Genomic DNA, 21,471 nt, shown 5'->3' with positions numbered 1-21,471 from the left:
TGCTGCACAACCAGGGTCCCCAGGGCCGTGTGCTGGAAACATCGGTGATTTATTTCCCAGCCTGGCGAGCTCCCACGTTCGCCCAAGTGCGGCAAACTTGTTGGAAAAAAGGCCAGTTACTTCGAGCGATGAAAACCCATCTGTTCTCCAAGTCCCTCAGGTCAGCAGCGCCGAAACGGCTGAGCCCAGGACTGCTGGGACGGCCACGTTACAACAGGCAGGATGAGAGAGGCAGCGGGAAGCACAGCCTGACGGTCCCTGGGACCGTGCTTTTCTCTCTAACACGTCTGTTTGGCATTTCAAGCAAAGTATCTTCCTAGCTGTTTTCCACGAGTGATTATCAGGGATAATTTTTTTAAAACTTCACGTGTGCCACCCAGAAGGACGGGCCATCTTCTTTTTTATTTTATTTTTAAAATATATTTTATTTTATTTTTACAGAGAGGAAGGGAGAAGTATACAGAGCTAGAAACATCAATGAGAAACATTGATCAGCTGCCTCCTGCACGCCCCCCCAAGGGGGATGTGCCCGAAATCAAGGTACATGCTCTTGACCAGAATCGAACCTGGGACCCTTCAGTCCGCAGGCCGACGCTCCATCCACTGAGCCAAACCGGTCAGGGCTGGGCCATCTTCTTCAGTGGATGTCATGTCTTTCTCCCCATCCTGCTCCCTCGGCCCTGCGCTTTTCTGTCTCCATGGCATGCACTGCTCTAAGAAACGGGGTTCTCACACAGAAAATCTCCGTGCATTTATCTAGAATGGCCGGCACTGTGAGTGAGGACTTCCTATGAGTCTGTGCCAGTGATTGAGAAAGTTTTGTATTGAAGGTAATCTCCTTCCAGTATTTAAACGTCACAGACTCTCTCACTTTCAGGGGGAGAGGAAGGGAGAGAGAGAGAGAAATAGAAACATCAGTGATGAGAGATAATCATTGATCCGCTGCCTCCTGCACACCCCCTCCTGGGGATCAGGCCCGCAAACCGTGACCTCTTGGTTCCTAGATCGATGCTCAACCGCGGAGCCACCCTGGCCAGGAACCACGGTTAATTTTTAAAAATGTAAGTGTGCTAGAAGGCTAACGAACAGACAGGCAGAAATGCGCACACGTCGGGACTGTACGTGAATGTTTGCGAGGTGAACACACCCAGGCAGCCAGCTCCCCGACCAAGAACAGCTCGGCGTGCGTGGCTGTCCTCTGAGTCTTTCTCAAACTCCGCGTTCTGTCTTGTTTGGCTTTTCAGTCGCGATGATTTTCCTGTAACTAGAACTCTGATTCCTGCCCCTTAAATTCAGTATTGATTACAACGTAACCATTAGCCGCAGTGTTACACGTTCCTCTCGAGCCTCGCTTTCTGTAGCTGCCGACTCCTCCGTTGGGGACATGCCCCACGTCCACTGGCCCAGCCTCCTGCCGGGCATGTGGGTGGGGGGTCTGCGTGAGGAAAAGCAGGGCGGACCATCTCTGTGCATAAAATGTTTCCCGAAGCGAGGTGCCTTCCCGGGGGCACACTCCCGGAAGTGGGATTCCTGGGCCCGAGCCTCGGAATCCTTTGGAATCCGGAGCCTGATGGTCTTGTCCCCCGCCTTCTCAGACAGGCAGAGAGCTCCATCCCAGGGCCCGGCACAGCTCCACTGAGACCCTGCTGCGCTCCGTCCCGGCAGGGCCCTCTGGAATATTCTATCGCTGGTTTATTCCATTTGGAAAAATGGCTAAGAGCCAGTGCAGATCTGGAGCCAGCTATCAGTGATCACAACAAGGACAGAAATAGCTTGTCGATATAAAGAGAAACCCAAGGAAAATCTCCAAGCTTTGTGGGTTTTTTTTTTTTTAATAAATATATTTTTATTGATTTCAGGAAGGAAGGGAGATGGAGAGATAGAAACATCAATGATGAGAGAAGGAATCGTTGATTGGCTGCTTCCTGCATGCCCCCTCCTGGGGATCGAGCCCCCAACCCAGGCATGTGCCCTTGGCTGGAATCAAACCCTTCAGTCCGGAGGTGGATGCTTTATCCGCTGAGCCAAACCGGCTTAGGGCTCCAAGCCTTGCCTTTGGCTTTGTTTCCCCTCCTGCCTCCCAGCCCTCCCCGGGGGAGCAGACCCCGTGGGCCTGAGGGAGACCCCGTGCCCCCGCAGCGGGGCTGGTCGGCGCAGTGAGTGGGTGAGGGTCGCCGTGGGGGGCAGGAGGGAGGGGAGGGGCGCCCTGCAGTCTCACAGCCACCGGCCCCCTCAGGAAGGAGACCTGGCTGTGCCTTTGAAGATGGCTATCGCCACCCCGGCTGCCTTTCTCCGGCTGTCAGGTGACTGACTGCTCAGGGCTGAGCCGTGGCGCGGGGCCCAGCGCAGGGCGGGCAAAGCTGCGATCAGAGAGATGCCTATCTCCTTCCTGTTAACATCCACTTTCCTGTCAGATGAGTCACTGTGCCCGCGTGGTGCCCACGCCGCCCGCGGCTGAGAACTCACCGGGTGGTGGGAGTGGGCCCTCGGTCTGCGGAGGGTGGGGGACGGGGGACGGGGTGTGGGCCGCAGGGGGAACGGGAGGGCCGTTCAGGGAGCAGGTGGCCCTTTTCCGCTGTGAAACGGCAGCTGCCAATGACCTGCCTCCTGCCCGCCTGCCTTCCACAGAGCAGCCCGTTCTCCTTCCCCACCGGAAGAAGGCCCTCTCTCTCTCTCTCTCTCTCTCTTTTAAATATATGTATTTTACTGATTTTTTTTTACAGAGAGGAAGGGAGAAGGATCGACAGTTAGAAACATCGATGAGAGAGAAACACTGATCAGCTGCCTCTTGCACACCTCCTACTGGGGATGTGCCCATAACCAAGGTGCATGCCCTTGACGGGAATCGAACCTGTGACCTTTTAGATGCTCTATCCACTGAACCAAACTGGTCAGGGCTCTCTCTGTCTCTTTTAAGTCCATGGCTGTGGGGCTGAGGTTCCCCGTGCTGCAGAGGGGCGTTCACGGCCACGTGTGTCTCCCATCTGTCAGCGGTTAGACCATACAGATCTGTTCTCTCGGGGTGTCTTTGGAACCCCCAGCTCCTCAGGGGGTTGTGTTCACGCCTGGTGATAAGAACAGGGGGCGGGATGAATAGCTATCCCTCTTCTGAGCTGGCACGGGGCTGCCAGGCCCGCGGGCGCCCAGCTGCCGGTGTTTCTCCCTCTGTGCGTCGCGGGGGCGCTGACCTCTGTGCGGTGTGTGTGTCTCTGTGTGTCTGCAGGTTCAGGAAGACGTGGAAGCTGCAGACCCTGAAAGAAAGCAAGGCCAGCATGCACCCGCCGTTCTCCTTGGGGCAGCTGGTCCCCGAGAGGCCGAAGCCCACCCCGGTGCTGGTCCCCCTCATCTCCCCGCCGGTGTCCCCCAGCAGCCTGGGCTCGGATAGCACCTCGCGGCACAGCCAGCCCCGGGCCAGCAGCCCACAGAGCCCGTACGACATCAGCAACAGAGATTACTTCTTCCCCCAGTAGCGGCGGGCGCCCGGCCGGCGGGGGCCGGGCCGCTGAGACGCGTGGGTGACAAAGCACAGCCCCGCTCAGTGCGTGGGGCGAACACAGGCCTGCGCCTGGCCAGAAGGAAGAGGTGGCTGGATTTGTGAACCCCTCTCCCCCACAGCCCCGCCCGCCTGCAGGGGTTCCCGTGGACGTGGGCCCCTGGCAGGGGGCGCTGTCGAGTCCACCGGACCCTCGGACCCTGGGCTCCGTGCGGACAAGCTGCCGGCTCCTGCTCCCTGGACCTGGCTCCACACGCCGCCCCCTCAGGAGGAGGGATGGGTTTCCAGCCAGACACCCCCCACCAGTCGCCTCTCTCCGGGCCCACGGCACAGCTGCACCTTCTGGCTCCAGCTCCTGAAGCCCAAGTGCCTTTGTGATTCAGCGGCCCCGGCCGGGGAGCTCTGGACCGCCTCGCCTCCCCTCCACACTCTGGATATGGCTGCCGGCGTGGACAGCATCTCAGGGCCCGGGGGTCTGAGTGGCACGGCCAGGGGCTCCTCGTTAGCACGCTGCTCACTGTGAACGCTAACCCCGAGCACCTGCTGAGCCCGAAGCCACCGCGGGCTCCGTTTCTCTCTCTGGACCCCGGGACCCGAGCGGGAGAGAAGCAGACGGGGTAGGGGCGTGGCGACAGGGTCCCCACGTACAGTTACAGCCTCTGAAAACCACTGCTCTCCTTCCTCCGTGCCCCCCGAAAGGAGAACAGCATTCGGGGAGGGCTCCCGCCATTGGGAGACCAAACCGTTGGACTGTTTATTGTGTTTTCACCTGAGCCTGAGTCCCGAGGAGAGAACGTGTTTATGTGAAAAGACAGAAGGATGTAAGCTGACGTGGTCCTGACAGAAGCGCCGGCCGCTTCTCCCCGGGCGGGCGCGGGGGGCCGGGCGGCGGGGGGCCCGGCGGCGGGGGGCCGGGCGGCGGGGGGCCGGGCGGCGGGGGGCCGGGGGGGGGGGGGGGGGGGCGTCTGTAGGTAAACAGCTCGGGGCGAGCCCGGCGCTCTGTCTGCCGCCGAACTGAGTCAGATGAGAAAGAGGAGGAGGAGGAGGAAACAGAAACGAGTTTCCCCTCTTAGGGGAGAGACTCTGGTTTCATTCTAAATTCTGTTTTTGTCTTAAACGTGAAGGAGCGTGCCCGCTGCCTCTCTGGTTTAAGGGACGCGCAGCTGCGGCTCCTCCCTCCCCCTCATCCGGCTTCCGGGCTGCTGTTGGGAAGTGGCCTCCCCCGGCTGCCCAGCAAGGTCAGTCCAAACCCCCCGCCCCACCCGAAGCCAGGAGCCCTGGTCCCCGGGGGCAGGGGATTCCTTGCCTCCCCCACCCCCTCCTCTCAGTTCCTCGAACTTGACTCGGTTCAGCTGACGGTCTCGCCGGGACCCTGAACGCCAGCCCACCTCAGCTCCCTCTCCCGCCCGGGCTTCGGGCCTCGAGAACTCCGCTGAGAGGGGTTCCCCAGACAGTACCCTCCGCGGCCCGGGGCACCCCGGAAGGAGGCTGAGATTGGAATCCGGGGGGTAACCGAGGGCCACACCTTGGCCAGACCACAGCCTTGTCTGGGAGCCTTTTCTGAAAAACCACCACCAGCTCCGGGCGGGCGGCAGAGGGCGAACCTGACCGCCTTCATGTGCTGATTGTGGGCTCGCGTGTGACTGCGCTGGGCAGCGGTTTTGACTCGCGGGTCAGACCCCATGGCGGCCTTCGGCGGCTCTTAAGTGACACGGAAGGCAGGCAGGCAGGTGTGTGTGTGTGTGTGTGTCTATAGATTCCCTGAGAACAGCAAAAGTGCTGTTCAAGGGAAATATTTGATAAAACCGCACACACACAAAACGAGACTGCCTGAGAAAGGTGATTCTGCCCCCGGTTCTCGAAGGCTCGGTAAAGGTTTTAACCGCAGCCTCGGTCCCCGGAGCGGGAGGCGCCGGGCCGGGGGAGATGAGAGATCAGATAGCTCAGGGGGCGAGAGCGAGGCAGCTTTGATCTCCGAATTGTTATTGCTTTCATTATTATTGTAACGGAACTGCTGTGTGTTTTTTTTAATTGAAGAGGTTTTGGTTTCTCCCCCTTCACGTTTATAAGCTAGTGCTCATGAAGGAAAGCGCGTGTCTTCTCCGGGTTGTGGGCGTGGCTCGGCGGACACAGGTGGACCCCGGACGCCGCCTCTGTCCTCGGACCTGTGGCCGGTGACCCTGTGTCCTCACCTGTGTGTCTGCAGCTCACACAGAGTTGCTCCGCCGGCGGTGAGAGGTCGGCACGCTGACCGTGGATGTTAAAAACGTGACAATGTGCCCTTCTGCGTTGGAAGTTACAAATAAGCTGGCTCCAGGTCTACACTGACGCGGTCCCTCACTCTTGTAGCATTAAGAAACTGTGCAGAGGTCCATGGGGCGGTGTGGGCCGTGCCTGTGAGGCCATTGAATGTAACTCAGAGAGCTCTGAGCCCTGGGCTCCCTCTGTGTGGATTCCCGCGCCCCTGGGGAGAGGGTGGAGGCAGGAAAGGCCATCCTAAGCTGTGAGTCTGCTGCTGGCACGGGCGGGAGTCCGCCTGGTGGCGAGCAGGGCCCATGGAGCAGGCGGGAGAGGCCATGGGGGCCGGGCTCCTGCAGGACGTCCAGGAGTGTCTTGCTCTGCGGCTGGGCGCTGAGCTGCATTGCCCCCTCGGAGGTAGACTCCGCTGGGGAGGAAGCTGGCATCCAGCTCCCGGTGGAGTTGGTGAGGAATTTACCGACCGACCGGGAGCATGGAACCCAGCTTCCCACCTGGCTCCCGTCCTGCGCCAGACGCCCCCTAGCGCCCCCTAGAGGTCCTTGCTGCAGTATAGGCGCTCTAGTCTGGTGCTAGCGCAGGTGTGTTTCTATGGCAACCTTCATGATATATTTTTTTTAATTTGCTAATTTTCATTTTAATTTTTTTTTTCCAATCACGGCTGGCATTCAATATTATTTTGCAACCTTAATGATTATTAAGGAACGTTGCCAGTGGTATGGACATATGCTCGAACCAAGCTCTGCTTTAGAAGGGACGGATTGGGACAGCATGTAGCAAAGGCTGTGAATGAGTAGGGAAACGGCTTTTGGATGGCGATCACACAACTGCGAAATACCTCGACTTTCCTTTTGGAGATGAAAATAATAGTTTGTTAAGTTTCTATTTTTTTACCTAATTACCTAAGAGCAAATGCCAAAGGCTGATGTCTGTATATGGGGCAAAGGGTCAGTATAATGTGTGTTTCAATGTGTGTTTTTTGTTGTTGCTGTTGTTTTATCAGCTATTTTTGCATTGAAAGTGGAAATTGTGTTTGAAATAAACAATTCCTAAAGCCGTGCTTGGGATATAATTATAATTTGGGCACCTGGGTCCTCGGGAGGAAAGCTTTGCCTGGGGAAGGAGGGGGGAGGAGCGAGAAACGATGGGTGTAAAATGAAAGTGGAACCTTTGTGTTTGGGCGGGCCGCCCCTTCGTGCAGGATGAAATTACCTCTGGGAAAAACGAGGTTCGGTTAAAGAAATAAATAGCAGTTTCTCAAAAGACACTAATGAATTTCCCAGAATGCACCCTGGGGTTTCTGGAAGGGGCGTGGGCGTGTCTGCCCGGCTCCCCAGCGCTCCCGCCCGGCGTGCGGAAGGACCAGGGAGGACCGTTACTCAGCAGGAGACTGTTGGCGGGGGACACACACACACACACACACACACACACACACACACACGCATTGGCAGCCTCAGAGGCCACGCTGCCTCCTGGCCCTCAGTGGCCTGGAGAGTCCCCGTCGTAAAAGGGTCCCGGAAGGAACTTCTGGGCCTTGGGCCTCCTGCCCGCACGCTCCGGACAGGGAAGCCGCCGTGGGGCCCTCTGTGGGTCAGAGGAGCCGTGTCACCAGCTCAGGGCTCGGGAGGAGCTCCCTGCAGGGCAGGCTGGCCACCGGGTCACTCAGACTGAACACAGCGAGGTGTGGGGCCCCGCGGTGCGCCCCCCAATCTCACCCCGGGGAGCGGAGAGGGGAGCCTGGGGCCGAGCCTGCACAGGGCCTCCGCGAGGGTCTCCTCTGAGGCGGGTCCCTGTGGTGCAGAAAGCGAGCAGGGAGCAGGCGGCCCCCGTGGTGGCCGTGCCGAGGGGCACAGGGGTGGGCGTGAGGAGCAGGAAGTGGGGAAGGGCCCCCTCTGCTCCACGGATCGCTGCTGGCACGGCATGGGCACTGCTGTCTCCGGGGGAATCAGGGAGCAGAAGGCGGTCCTCGCTGAGGCTGGTGAGGAGCTCGGGGGTTGATGGGAACAGGCCGGGAGGGAGGTGTTTCCTTTTGGACCACAGCTTCCTCCACGTCTGTGAGGAGGAGGGTCAGAGGCAGGAACCTGCCGTCCGCAGCAGCAGAGGGTGCTCTGGCCGGAAGCTGCCGTGACGGGCAGGGCGGAGGCCGGTGGGCAGGCGTGTGCCCCGCGGCTTGGACAGCGTCGCCCACCGGTGGTCCGGGAGGGGGGGTCCGCCGGCTGAGACAGGCCTGGGCAGTGGCAGCGAGCCTGGCTCTGTCCTTCCAACGCTGGCCAGCCCCGGCTTCCTTAGGCACGTTCCCGCCTTCTGCACAGCGATGCCACCTAAAAAAGCAAAGCAAAAGCCCTGACCGGTTTGGCTCAGTGGGTAGAGCACCGGTCTGCAGACTGAAGGGACCCAGGTTCGATTCCGGGCAAGGGCATGCACCTTGGTTGCGGGCACATCCCGGGGAGGAGGTGTGCAGGAGGCGGTTGATCGGTGTTTCTCTCTCATGGATGTTCTATCCCTCTCCCTTCCTCTCTGTAAAAACAACAACAACAATAAAATATATTAAAAAAAAGAAAAAAGAAAAGCAAAACCAAGTAACAAGCAACAATACCTCCGCCTTATCGCATTTCATACCAACAGCCGGAGGCGACAGTCTGAAACACGAATGAAATCAAGCTTTTCAGTAAAATCATTTATAACTGATTCAGTGATACGTTGAACCAGGGATGCTTCATGGGAGCAAACAGCTGCACCCCGGCCCCAGGGGCTCCCCAGAAACCCACAGGACCCCTTTTGGTCGAGGTGTTCTTAGAAAATTAGCTGAAAAGAGTGGCTGCCACGTGTGGCCCCTCCACCGGCGCCTCGACCTCCAGGAGGCCCTTCTCATCCTAATGGCGCTGCCAGGCGTTCTCCCTGTTAGCAGGGAGGCCCCGGGGCGCCTGGGTCTGCCTGGCTCCAACGCCCGGCCGTGCAGCCCCTCTGGGGACGACCTGGGCGAGTCTCTCCCCGACCCCTTTCCCGGCCAGGTGCCCTCCCCTGCGCTGGGCGGGGGCCTGTCCGTTCACCCTGGAGGGGAGATGGGCTTAGCTTCCCGTCCGCGTGGGAAGGGGCTGGAGTCCGAGCCCACGCAGGCTTGTCCGGGCTCCCGGGGTGGCCCGGGGCAGCCACGGAGAAGACGGGTCCCCGAGGGAGCGAGACAGCGGGTTCCGGATCCACGGCGATCCCAGGTCAGGATCACTCCGCTTCCCCCGGCCCCTGGGGAATGACGGATTCCCGCTGCTTCCTTCCACACGTTCCCTGGAAATCCTCACGCCGGGCGTCAGTCGCGGTGTTAAGACCTCCCTGGGAGGAACGGGCGGTCACCACACCAGGTGCGGGTGCTCCCTGCGCGGGGGGAGCCCTCCGGGGGGCGCTGGCCGAGCCCGGGTGCTCCCTGCGCGGGGGGAGCCCTCCGGGGGGCGCTGGCCGAGCCCGGTGCTCCCTGCGCGGGGGGAGCCCTCCGGGGGCGCTGGCCGAGCCCGGTGCTCCCTGCGCGGGGGGAGCCCTCCGGGGGGCGCTGGCCGAGCCCGGGTGCTCCCTGCGCGGGGGGGGGGGGGGGGGAGCCCTCCGGGGGGCGCTGGCCGAGCCCGGGTGCTCCCTGCGCGGGGGGGAGCCCTCCGGGGGGCGCTGGCCGAGCCCGGTGCTCCCTGCGCGGGGGGAGCCCTCCGGGGGGCGCTGGCCGAGCCCGGTGCTCCCTGCGCGGGGGGAGCCCTCCGGGGGGCGCTGGCCGAGCCCGGGTGCTCCCTGCGCGGCGGGAGCCCTCCCGGGGGCGCTGGCCGAGCCCGGGTGCTCCCTGCGCGGGGGGGAGCCCTCCGGGGGGCGCTGACTGCGCCCGGGTGCTCCCTGCGCGGCGGGAGCCCTCCGGGGGGCGCTGGCCGAGCCCGGGTGCTCCCTGCGCGGGGGGAGCCCTCCGGGGGGCGCTGGCCGAGCCCGGGTGCTCCCTGCGCGGGGGGGAGCCCTCCGGGGGGCGCTGGCCGAGCCCGGGTGCTCCCGGCGGGGTTACAGGAGGATCAGAACGTGTCCCCCGGACGCTGGCAGGCCATGCAGCCAGCACCGCTGTGAGCACCGGCTGTCGCTGGGAGCAAAGGGTTAACCTCCTCTAGGGAGTCAGGGAATGAAGTTTTATTTTTATACTTTAATTTTTTAAAATATATTTTATTAATTTTTACAGAGAGGAAGAGAGAGGGATAGAGAGTTAGAAACATTGATGATGAGAGAGAATCACCAATTAGCTGCCTCTTGCACACACACACACACACACACACACACACCCCGGGGATGTGCCCGCAACCAAGGCACATGCCGTTGGCAGGAATCGAACCTGGGACCCTTCAGTCCGCAGGCCAACACTTTATCCACTGAGCCAAACCAGATTCAGCCAGGAAGGAAGTTTTAGAAACAGAGAGGGTACCGATGGAGGAGGAGGGCTCCAGGGGAGAGTGTGCACAGGGAGAGGCTGTGGGAGGGCTGTGGGAGGGAGGCCCGGCTTGGACAGGGACCAAGTTTCCCAATGTTGCATTAATTCTAAGAGCATCAGAAAGTCACTGAAGACTGTGTTTGCTCCTTTTTTCTTTTATGCCTATTTATATGTGTTTTTTTGTGTGTGAGCATGCATGTTTTTACAACCACAGAAGGCTTTTGATTAAACAATTATAATCCTATTTTGGAATAGTCCAATCATGTGGTACTGCCTAGAAAAATTGTTTACTAAAAAGTGCCCGCAGTTGGTGGAGGTTATAGATAAGACAGAATTGGCTACGAGGCAGCAATTGTTGAAGCCGGAACAGCATGATTCTTTCTATTCATCTTTAAAAAGCCTTGACATTCTCCAGTTTAAAAAGTGCAAGGCTGCTGAAACCGGTTTGGCTCAGTGGATAGAGCATCGGCCTGCGGACTCAAGGGTCCCGGGTTCGATTCTGGTCCGGGCCACGTGCTTTGGTTGCGGGCATATCCCCTGTGAGGGGTGTGCAGGAGGCAGCTGATGGATGATTCTCTCTCATTGATGTTTCTAGCTCTCTATCCCTCTCCTTTCCTCTCTGTAAAAAATCGATAAAATATATTTTTAAAACAATTTTTTTAAAAAAGTGCAAGGATTTTAGGGGAAGGTTTCACTTGCACAAGTACCATTTAAAGTAATAAAAAATGAATAGGAACACCTTTTTCTCCCTCTTTAATTCGGAGACTTCATTTTTTAGTTTACCTCTGTGGTCGGCAAACTGCAGCTCGCGAGCCACATGCGACTCTTTGGCCCCTTGAGTGTGGCTCTTCCACAAAATACCGCGGCCTGGGCGAGTCTATGTTGAAGAAGTGGTGTTAGAAGAAGTTTAAGTTTAAAAAATGTGGCTCTCCGAAGAAATTTCAAACGTTGTCCTCTTGAAACTTGGCTCTGTTGACTAATGGGTTTGCCGACCACCGGTTTATCTTTATTGTTGAAAGTAATTCAGTGTCCCCCTGCCGCCCCCATTGACCCCTTCCAGCCTGTGCCGGCTCCCTAAACACCCCTGTCTGAACGACCCTATAATGTAAGCCATGTTCTCACTCCCATTGACCCCTTCCAGCCTGTGCCGGCTCCCTAAACACCCCTGTCTGAACGACCCTATAATGTAAGCCATGTTCTCACTCATCAACCACACACTGATAATCTTTTTTTATTTTTTTAATGCCTTTATTGATTAAGGTATTACATATGCGTCCTTATTCCCCCATTCCCACCTCCCATCCATTCCCCCCTCCGCCCCCTGGTGTCCGTGTCCATTGGTTAGGCATATAAAGTCCTTTGGCTGATCTCTCCCCCAGACCCCCTCCCTCCCCTACCTTCCCTGAGGTTTGACGTCTGGTTGATGTTTCTCTGCCTCTGGATCGACTTCCGTTCATCGGTTTATGCCTTTCACTGTATTCCACACGTGGGTGAGACCATGTGATAGTTATCTTTCTCTGCCTGGCTGACTGCACTCGGCAGGATGCTCTCCATCTCCCCCCACGGTGAGAACTCCTGTTTTCACCGCAGCGCAGTGTTCCGTCACACACGGGTATCTCCATGAAGGCCTTGGCTCTACGTGCACAGCAAGCAGGAATGTCTTCCCCTCGATCAATCCAAACCGGTAGTTCTATGTATGCACAGAACCAGGAGGCAATCTGAATCATTAAGAAAATGAATCAAGATGATGCAGTGACTCACCCTGGGTGACTCACAAGGCGGGGGCGTCGTCCTGGCGCCCGGAGGCTCTGGGGAGGGTCACCGCACGTCTCCACGCGAATCTCCTTAACATACAGCCCCATGGTGCCGGCCTTCAGCTGCCCCTCACCGGAGCCTCTCCCGCCCGGGAGAAAGGGCGTGGCCCCCACATGACCTGCCGCCCTGCACCCTGGCCGGGGGCCTTGGACCCCACTTCCCCCGCCTCAGCCCGCAGGCGCTTCCGAGGGGAGCGAGCACACGGCCACACCTGCAGCCTGAGAGTCCCATTGGAAGGTAGCAGGCAGGCGTTCCGCGTTGTCTGTCTGTCTCCCTCCCTCCCTCCCTCTCTCTCTCTCTCTCCCTCTCTCTCTCTCTCTCTCTCTCTCTCTCTAACTGTGGTGAAAAACACAAAGTTTGCTATCTTAACCGTTTCTAAGTGTACAGTTCAGTGGTGCCAAGTGTATTCCGTTAAGTGTAGTCACACTGTTGTGTAAACAACCCAGGCAAAGCCGAAACGTACTCACCAGCTCCCACTTTCCCGCCTTCCTGGTGCTGGCCATCACCATCCCGCCTCCCGCCTCCGAGGCCTGAGCGCGCCGGGTGCCGCACAGAAGCGGGATGTGCAGTACGTGTCTCTGTAACGGGCCTTCACGAAGCAGCATGTCCTCGAGAGGCACGCGGGTCAGGATGTCACTCCGTTTTAAGGGTGAAGAACAACATCCCATCGTATGTACAGGGGTCGGCAAAAGTAGGTTTACGTGGTTCATTTGGAAGATTATAATAATTAATAAATGACACTACAAGAAAAATCTGTGTTTCACAGACTCACAGCTGTAAACCTACTTTCGTCCACCCCAGTACAGACCGCATGATTCGTTCATTTGTCCATGGACATTTGGGTTGCTTGAACTTCTTGGCTATTGTGTCTTCTTTATTAAAAATTTATATATATATATATATATATATATATATATATATATATAAATAATTGATTTTTTACAGAGAGGAAGGGAGAGAGATAGAGTTAGAAACATTGATGAGAGAGAAACATCAACCAGTTGCCTCCTGCACACCCCCTACTGGGGATGTGCCCGCAACCAAGGTACATGCCCTTGACCAGAATTGAACCTGGGATCCTTCAGTCCGCAGACTGATGCTCCATCCACTGAGCCAAACCAGTTTTGGCAAAAAAATAAATAAATAAATAAATAATATATATATATATATATATATATATATATATATATATATATATATATATATATATAATTGATTTCAGAGAGGAAGGGAGAGGGAGACAGAAACATCAATGATGAGAGAGAATCATAGATTGGCTGCTCCTGCACGCCCCTTACTGGGGATGGAGCCCACAACCCAGGTGTGTGCCCTTGACCAGAATTGAACCTGGGACCTTTCCGTCCACAGGCTGACGCTCTATCCATTGAGCAAAACCAGCCAGGGCAGTGTTTTCTCTTTTAAACTTTTTTTTTTTTTCATTCTCTAACTACAACCAAGCTCCTCGCTCAAGGCTGACCGATTATATTCACACTTGAGGGAAGAACGCCCCAGGCCAGGCACACTCTCTCAAAGGGGAAGTGGAGTCACACCAGAATTAGCCAGGCTGCTGTCTGGGCTCTGCCGCTGGCGTGTGACTGACGAGGGACAAAGTCCTTGCTTGCTCCCGGTGCCAGTGCCCTCCAAAGACGAGGCAGCTGCCTGGCCCCCGGCTGTGGAGGATTCACGCAGGATAATGCAGAGTGGGAAGCATCTATTTAACCACCCACTGATAGGTAGCAAGAATCTATTCCATTCCTCACAGCAGGGCTCTCACAGGGCCTGAATCCAACACTGAACACCCCAAACCCTGGCTCCTACACACACGGGTTCAGCCTGAGCTCTGCAAACCGTTATTCAGGGTCTTGTGTGCATGCGTGTGGTGAGGAGGAGTGGGGAGGTGAACATTTCTCAATACAATACACACCTCCTTTTTTTTTTTTTTAATATATTTTATAGATTTTTCACTGAGAGGAAGGGAGAGAGATAGAGAGCTAGAAACATTGATGCGAGAGAGTCATCGATCAGCTGCCTCTTGCACGCCCTCCACTGGGGATGTGCCCGCAACCAATGTACATGCCCTTGACCTGAATCGAACCTGGGACCTTTCAGTCCGCAGACCAACGCTCTATCGCTGAGCCAAACCGGTTTCGGCCACACCTCCTTTTCTGTTCACACGGATGGGAAAATAACAACAGGCACTTGTACCACCTGGTGGCAATTGATATAAATGTTCAATGGAGATTTAAAATAGAGCCCTAACCGGTTTGGAGATAGAGCATCGGCCTGCGACCTGAAAGGTCCCAGGTTCGATTCCGGTCAAGGGCATGTACCTTGGTCGCGGGCACATCCCCAGTGTGGGGGTGTGCAGGAGGCAGCTGATCGATGTTTCTCTCTCATCGATGTTTCTAGCTCTCTATCCCTCTCCCTTCCTCTCTGTGGAAAATCAATAAAATATAAATTAAAAAAAATAAAAAATAAAGGTACATTTCACAGTAAACCATCTTCAGGAGGACACGTAGCCTAACATATTATAAAATGTTTCTGATTTGCCCTAACCGGTTGGGCTCAGTGGATAGAGCACCAGCCTGCGGACTCAAGGGTCCCAGGTTCGATTCCGGTCAAGGGCATGAACCTTGGTTGCAGGCACGTCCCCAGTAGGGGGTGTGCAGGAGGCAGCTGATCGATGTTTCTCTCTGTCCCTCTCCCTTCCTCTCTGTAAAAAAAAATAAATAAAAAAAATCAATAAAATATATTTTAAAAATATTTCTGATTTAATACACATAACTAAATTTCTACAGATAGGCACCTGTTTTACACGCGATCTTCAAATATTTTTGAAAGTTAAAACTATGTATTAGTTCATATTTAAAAAGGTAAAGCCCCCTGACACATAACTGAAGGGCTCAGAGCTTGGCAAAATGAGACGGCTGTCTCAACGATCTGTGGCTAGTGTATTCATTAAAATACAGTTTAAAAGTCTAAATGACATGACCCGCCACAGTCCAGGGGCCTGGTGGTGAGCGTTGCATTAGCTGTAACCACTCTTTCTACAGGAAAAGACCGGTTTCAAGATGGCAACCGCTGTGTCATCATTTTTCGTGCTGCGAACTGTATCAGAAATCCTTTGGAAAACACCCCAAACGCGCCGTGTTCCCACTGCAGTTCTCCCTCTTTCCAGTAGATGGCAGTAACACACCACGGCTTGCTTTCTTCAGGATCTGAAATTAAAACCCTACCAGACCGCTGTACCGATTTTCCGGTAATTTCCGAATCTGCCGCTGCACCGCTGTACCTAATTGTTGGTGCTTTGCCCAGACCTATTTTCTACCATGTCCCCAAGTTCCATCTTATTCTAACCACATGTGTGCATGTAACTAACATTTTTCTACATCACGTTGATTTTTTCTCTCTTTAATGCTCAGGAGCCCAGGTCTAGAGGACAGTTAGGCTCAGGGCCTCCAGGTCTGGAGGCTAAGTTAAGGTCCGCTGCAGGACGCGTCTCTCTAAGTCCAAATGGATGGGGTTGTAAAAACCGGAGAGGAGAAAAAAGATTGAGTCTAAAGAGATCATAAGGCCAAAACAGGGCTGGTTTTATGGGAAATCAGAGAGACAATGGATGAGTGAAAGACACCTACGAGAGAGGCATCACACAATATTAAAAGGATGTGGAGAAGGGAAATGAAATCTAGACATCTCCGTCCCCTCTCCCTCCAGGCAGAAGAAGTGAGGCTGTGACTGAACAAAGGGCATCTTTTTTTTTTTTTTTAATATATTTTATTGATTTTTTACAGAGAGGAAGGAAGAGAGATAGTTAGAAACATTGATGAGAGAGAAACATCGATCAGCTGCCTCCTGCGCACCCCCTACCGGGGATGTGCCCGCAACCAAGGTACATGCCCTTGACCGGAATCGAACCTGGGACCCTTCAGTCCGCAGACCGACGCTCCATCCACTGAGCCAAACTGGTTTCGGCCAAAGGGCATCTTAATAGAACAGAAAGGCGACCTCATTTAAAAGGCAACGGGTTAGGACTCTTTGGCCACCTGTGCCAAAATGTCCGTCTGTCCCGAGACCATCTGCCCACCTCCCCATGCTGTGGCAGAGGCCGAAAAATGAGTAACGACTCAGCAAATATGGAGACTTTAAACAGCAAAAAAAATAAAATAAAATAAAAAATGAAGACTCTTGACTTTAGAAATAGAAATGCTTCTTAAGAAAGCGCGTTGGATAACTTCAAAGGACGTCTCTGTCCCCAGGAGAGAGCAGGGTGCCAATGTGTACCATTCTGTACACGTGCCAACTTTCCTCTATTATTTCACTCCTACTCCTTGGAATACAACTCCCAAGACTGAAATCCAACCGGATGGAACTGGTAGCAACATAAAAAGAAAAGTCCTCTTACCCTCTGTTCTTCACAGGCCTGAAACAAACCAATTAAATAAAAGCTGTGAACCTGGAGCAGACACCTTTTCTAAGAGGAGGTGTGTGAGATAAAGGAGAAAGGACACAGATGCAGGAAGCTCTACGGATGCCAAATTTAAGACAAGTGAGCACACACTTGGTTGAAGACATGGTTCTCTCCAGAAAGAAGCTGTCTGGGAGGGGGGGGGGGCAGGATTAGCCCCAAAGAATGAAGACTACAGCCCTGGCCGGTGTGGCTCAGTGGATAGAGCGTCAGCCTGCGAACTCCAGGGTCCCGCGTTTGATTCCAGTCAAGGGCATGTACCTTGGTTGTGGGCACATGCCCAGTGGGGAGTGTGCAGGTGACAGCTGATTGATGTTTCTCTCTCATGGATGTTTCTAACTCTGTCCCTCTCCCTTCCTCTCTGTAAAAAAAATCAATAAAATATATTTTTTCAAAAAGAAGGAAGACGACAGGAAAACACCTGTACTGAGAGCACAGGACACGCAGCGCAGGCATTCAGAGCTCAAAGAGGAAGCTCGGGAGCGCGCTTGGGACCCACCGGTCCCGAGGCTCAGCGAGGAAGCCATTAGGGACGCCCCGCTGGGCCTACCGTATTTTTCGGACCATAAGACGCACTTTTTTCCCCCCAGAAGTGGGGGGGGGGAAGTCCCTGCGTCTTATGGTCCAAATATAGCCTACACATATACTTTAAAAAAGTTTTTTTACTTGCCCGGCTCTGTGTGGTCTCTGTGTGCTTGCCCGGCTCTAAAATGGTTCTAAATGCTGCTGTTTACTTTACAGGGTTGATTACATGTGTTTATGACTGTGATGTTGGGTTTTAATGCACATAAAATATTTTAGGACACTATTTGTTTCAGAATCTTTTCTTCTTCATTTCCCTTCTCTAAAAACTGGTGCGTCTTATGGTCCGGAGCGTCTTATGGTCCGAAAAATACGGTAATTGTTTTTAGAACGAGCGAGCGGTACTTCGTGTCACTGCTCAGCTGTGAATTCCCTGGGTTGGTCACCTTGTGTCACACGCTGGAGAAAACAGCAGCTTAACCCACCCCGCTGTTACTCATGTACTATATTTCCTCGTATGGCCTCCTGGACACCGGTGAAGGAGCTGGTCTGTAAATAAACTCCGCATCTCCACTTTTAATTATACAGAGAAAACAGTACGACTGTCATAGGAAATGAGTATAGAAAAAGCCACAATACTGAGCATTTGCTAGAAGCTCAAGCAACACATACTATGTATCAGGTCTGCTTTCAAACTGTTATTTCATTTTTCTATATTCAGCACAGTTGCTGGGTATGGGCCAAAAATCATTGAGGACGCACAAGAACATTTTGCAAAGGTTTTAGTATTTATTAAAATTAGGATAACTGCTGTATTTGCTTTGTAGAATAAGTTTAAGTAAAAAATAAGGCTTCATTTCCAGGATATTGAACTAAAAATAAGTTTAACATAATGAATTATTTATATATGCAAGACAATAAATATTTGCCGAGTGGAATTGGAACTATAGATGCTAAAAATGGAGGAAAAAACACCACTTCTACTAACGGTAGAGTACATGAACCAATACACATTTAAAAAATTCTATCGGTACTTAAAAAACAGAACACTCTTTTATTCATAAAATCATTGGGATCCAGCGAGAAAAATTTCCTCTCAGATTTTTAAAAAATCAGAGATCACACCATCCTTGGGCTACCATCTTAACTGAATAAGGAAACAAATGTTTACTAACCTCTAAATCACCATTGTGAAAGGATGACGAATAAACTAGAAAAACAGGCTTTCCCCAAAGTTAATGAAATCAATGTTTGTTTTTATATTTCAAAGGAACGACCAAAGTTAACTTCTCATTAGTGACAGCCAACACATCTGCAACGGTTTTGAGAACCCAAACACAGAGACATCTGCTCAGTTGCAGTGACAAATCACAGTAGTCACCTTCCTATGGTTAGGTTATGCCATCCCCACGTTTCGTTTTCACAGTAAGTAAATCGGTGATAAAAGTTCACAATAAATCATAAAGATAACACCACTATGAGTGTTCATTTAAACAGTCCAGAGAAAATCCCAGGCTTTTCAAATATTTTCACACAGTGTGAACTGGTCTGCTGTGGACAGCATGAGAGAGACTTGGCAGGCCCAGTTCATACAATCAGGTCCTAGAGTTATACATGTTTTTTTAACATTTACAATTACAAAGCAAATCCAACAGTTTCATAACCACCACAATGCATAAAGACGAAACCAAAGGTACCACAAGTTCTGTATAATTACCCAATAACAGTTGTTGAGCCTTGTAACTTTTCAGGTTTTTTAAAAATCAGAAATTAAACCATTGTTGCATATTTCGTTCTAAAATTCAGAATAATAATGCCAGTCCTTAATTATAATTGGTGATCCTTTCTAAAAATTTTTATTTTAAGTGATTTATAATTTTTTAATTATAGTTGACATACAATATAATATTAGTTTCAGGCACATACCCCAGTGATGAGACATAATTTCCCAATAAATCTCGTACCCATCTGACATCATACATAGTTATTAGATTGATTATATTCCCTATGCTGTACTTCCCATCCCTGTGATCATTATGTAACTACCAATTTGTATTTCTTAAACATTTTTCACCTTTTTCAATTATTCTCCTCAAACCCCTCCCATTTGGCAATCATAAAAAATGTTCTCTTTATATAGGAGTCTGTTTCTATTCTGGCTGGTTTACTTTAATTTTTAGATTCAATTATTGACAGATATGTTTATTGCCATTTATTGTTCATATTTTTAATCTTTTTTTTTTCTTTGTGAAGATCCTTTCACAACCTTTCATGAAATATTATTTTGGTGGTGATGAACTCCTTTGGCTTTTTATTGTCTGGGAAGCCAAGACAAGATTATAAATGATAGCTTTGCTGGGTAAAGTAATCTTGGTTGTTGGTCCTTGCTTTTCATCACGGACTATTTCTTGCCAATCCCTTCTGGCCTGCAAAGTTTATTTGAAAAATCCGCTGATAGTCTTAGGGACACTTCCTTGTAGGTAACTGCTTTTTTTCTGGCTGCTTTTAAGAGTCTTTGTCTTTCCCCTTTTGCATTTTAATTATGATGTGTTTGGTGTGGGTCTCTCTAGATTCATCCTGCTTGGGACTCTCTGCACTTCCCAGATTTGTACTATTTTCTTCACCAAGTTAGGCAAGTTTTGTCTTTATTTCCTCAAACAGGTTTTCCATTTCTTGCTCTCTCTCTTCTCCCTTTGGCACCCCCAGTGCAAATGTTGATACACTTCAAGTTGTCCCAAAGGCTCTTTCCACGTTATTTTGGATTCTTTTTTTTCTTTTCTTTTTTTTTTTTTTTACTTCCTTATAGTCCAAATTGCTGATCTGATTCTTGGCTTCACCTACTTGACTCTTGATTCCCTGTAAAGTAGTCGTCATTTCAGTGAGTGTATCCTTCGTTTGTGACTCATTCTTTTTTTTTATTTTTTATTTTATTGTTTTCATGTCCTTTTTCGTGCCGTTGCAGATCTGAATTCATCGAGCACCCTTATAACCAGTGTTTTGAACTCTGCACCGAGCAGATTGCTTGTCTCCGTTTTGTTTAGTGTTTTTCTGGGGTTTTGTTTGTTCTTTCCTTTGGGACGTTTTCTGGTCTCCGCATTCCGGCAGCCTCCTTGTGTTTGTGTCTGTGTATGAGATGGAGCTGCTACGTCTCCCGGGTGTGGAGGAGTGGCTTTGTGTAGTGGGTGTCCTGTAGGGTCCAGGGGTGCCCTCCTCCCGCACTGTGGACCCCCTCCTGTTGCAACTGAGCCTTGACTGCTGTTGGTACAGCAAGGGGAGGAACTTATCCTCAGGCCAATCAGCGGCAAGAACTGGCTGTGACCACGGTGGAGGATCAGATGTAGGGGCTTACACCGCAGAGCAGCACGTACTTCAGCAGGGCTCAGGTGCTTGGACCTGGTGTGAGGCTGTCCACCCGGTGCGATGGCTCCGGAGCCTTCCGGGAGGTACAGGCCAAGGTCAGCTGCCACCGGTGTTCTGCCTGGGGCCTCCTGGCACCGGTAGGGGCTGCAAATCGATCTGCAGATGACTGCTACTCGTGCTGGGCTTGGATGGCCCAGGTGAGGCCACGCTATGAACCAACGCCAACTGCCACTAGTGCTTGGCCTGGGGATACTTAGTCAAGATGTCAGTAAATGCTGCTTATTTGAGAGATTTTAGGGAAATCTGAATCATGAGGCCAGACAGGCTCTTTGTACAGAAAAGCCACTGGAAACGGCCTGGGTGGGACTGACAGCTGGGTGAGGCGGGTCTCAGGGAATCACCAGGGTGGGGTGAACAGTGATAACAAGGTTGACGGAGATTCAGATACTGCCCGATGGCTGTGTGTGTGTGTGTGTGTGTGGGGGGGAGACTCAGCAAAGAAACAATGGATTCTGCCAACACTTCTATCTGGTGGAAAGCCAGCCCTCCAGACCTCACCCTGATGTCAGACCATTCAGTTCCTCCCCGTAGGTCCCTGGTGCCTTTTGAGCTGCTGCCCTAGCAGGGGAATTCAGAGGGAGGAGTCTGGATACATCCACACCCAGGCCCTTTAGCAGGAACTGCCTGGGACTCCAGAAGCCCTCCATCTCCCTCAGTGGCAATCCCCCCAGCTGGGTTTTACAACCAGAGGTTTTGGGGACGGGGACCTTGGGCGAGGGGACCTGGTGTGGAGCGAGACCCCTCGCTCCATAGCGGGGACCTCCACGGTCGAGACGGCCCTCCCAATTTTTATCCACCTGTGGGGGCGAGACCAGCTCATTCAGTGTCTCTGCCTCTCCTACCCGTCTCCATGTGGCATCTTTTGCATATTCTTAGTTGTAAAGCTCCCGTTTTCAGCTAGATTCCAGGCCGCGCTGAGCGACGGCTGTTCTGTAGTTTAGCTGTCATTCTGACGTGGTTGTGGGAGGGTGCAGGTACCGTCCTTACTCATGACGCCACCTTGGCCAGAAGAAGCCTGTGTTGATTTTCAAATGGTCCTTCCTGTTTATGCGTATATCA

The 21,471-nt window shown here is 52.7% G+C and overlaps 1 protein-coding gene across 1 annotated transcript in view; it reads left to right on the top strand.

Moving 5' to 3' along the window:
* Positions 1-4,333, top strand: part of IL6R (interleukin 6 receptor) — a 41,988-nt gene extending 37,655 nt beyond the window's left edge. Inside the window, exon 10 of the mRNA XM_045583348.1 lies at positions 3,224-4,333. Coding sequence (XP_045439304.1) covers positions 3,224-3,470 — 247 coding nt within the window. The 3' untranslated portion in view covers positions 3,471-4,333. The remainder of the gene's footprint in view (positions 1-3,223) is intronic.
* Positions 4,334-21,471: the final 17,138 nt, after the last annotated feature.

This window comes from Pipistrellus kuhlii, unplaced genomic scaffold (assembly GCF_014108245.1).
Source record: "Pipistrellus kuhlii isolate mPipKuh1 unplaced genomic scaffold, mPipKuh1.p scaffold_m20_p_18, whole genome shotgun sequence".
Lineage (NCBI taxonomy): Eukaryota > Metazoa > Chordata > Mammalia > Chiroptera > Vespertilionidae > Pipistrellus > Pipistrellus kuhlii.
This window is presented reverse-complemented; position numbering and strand designations above follow the sequence as displayed.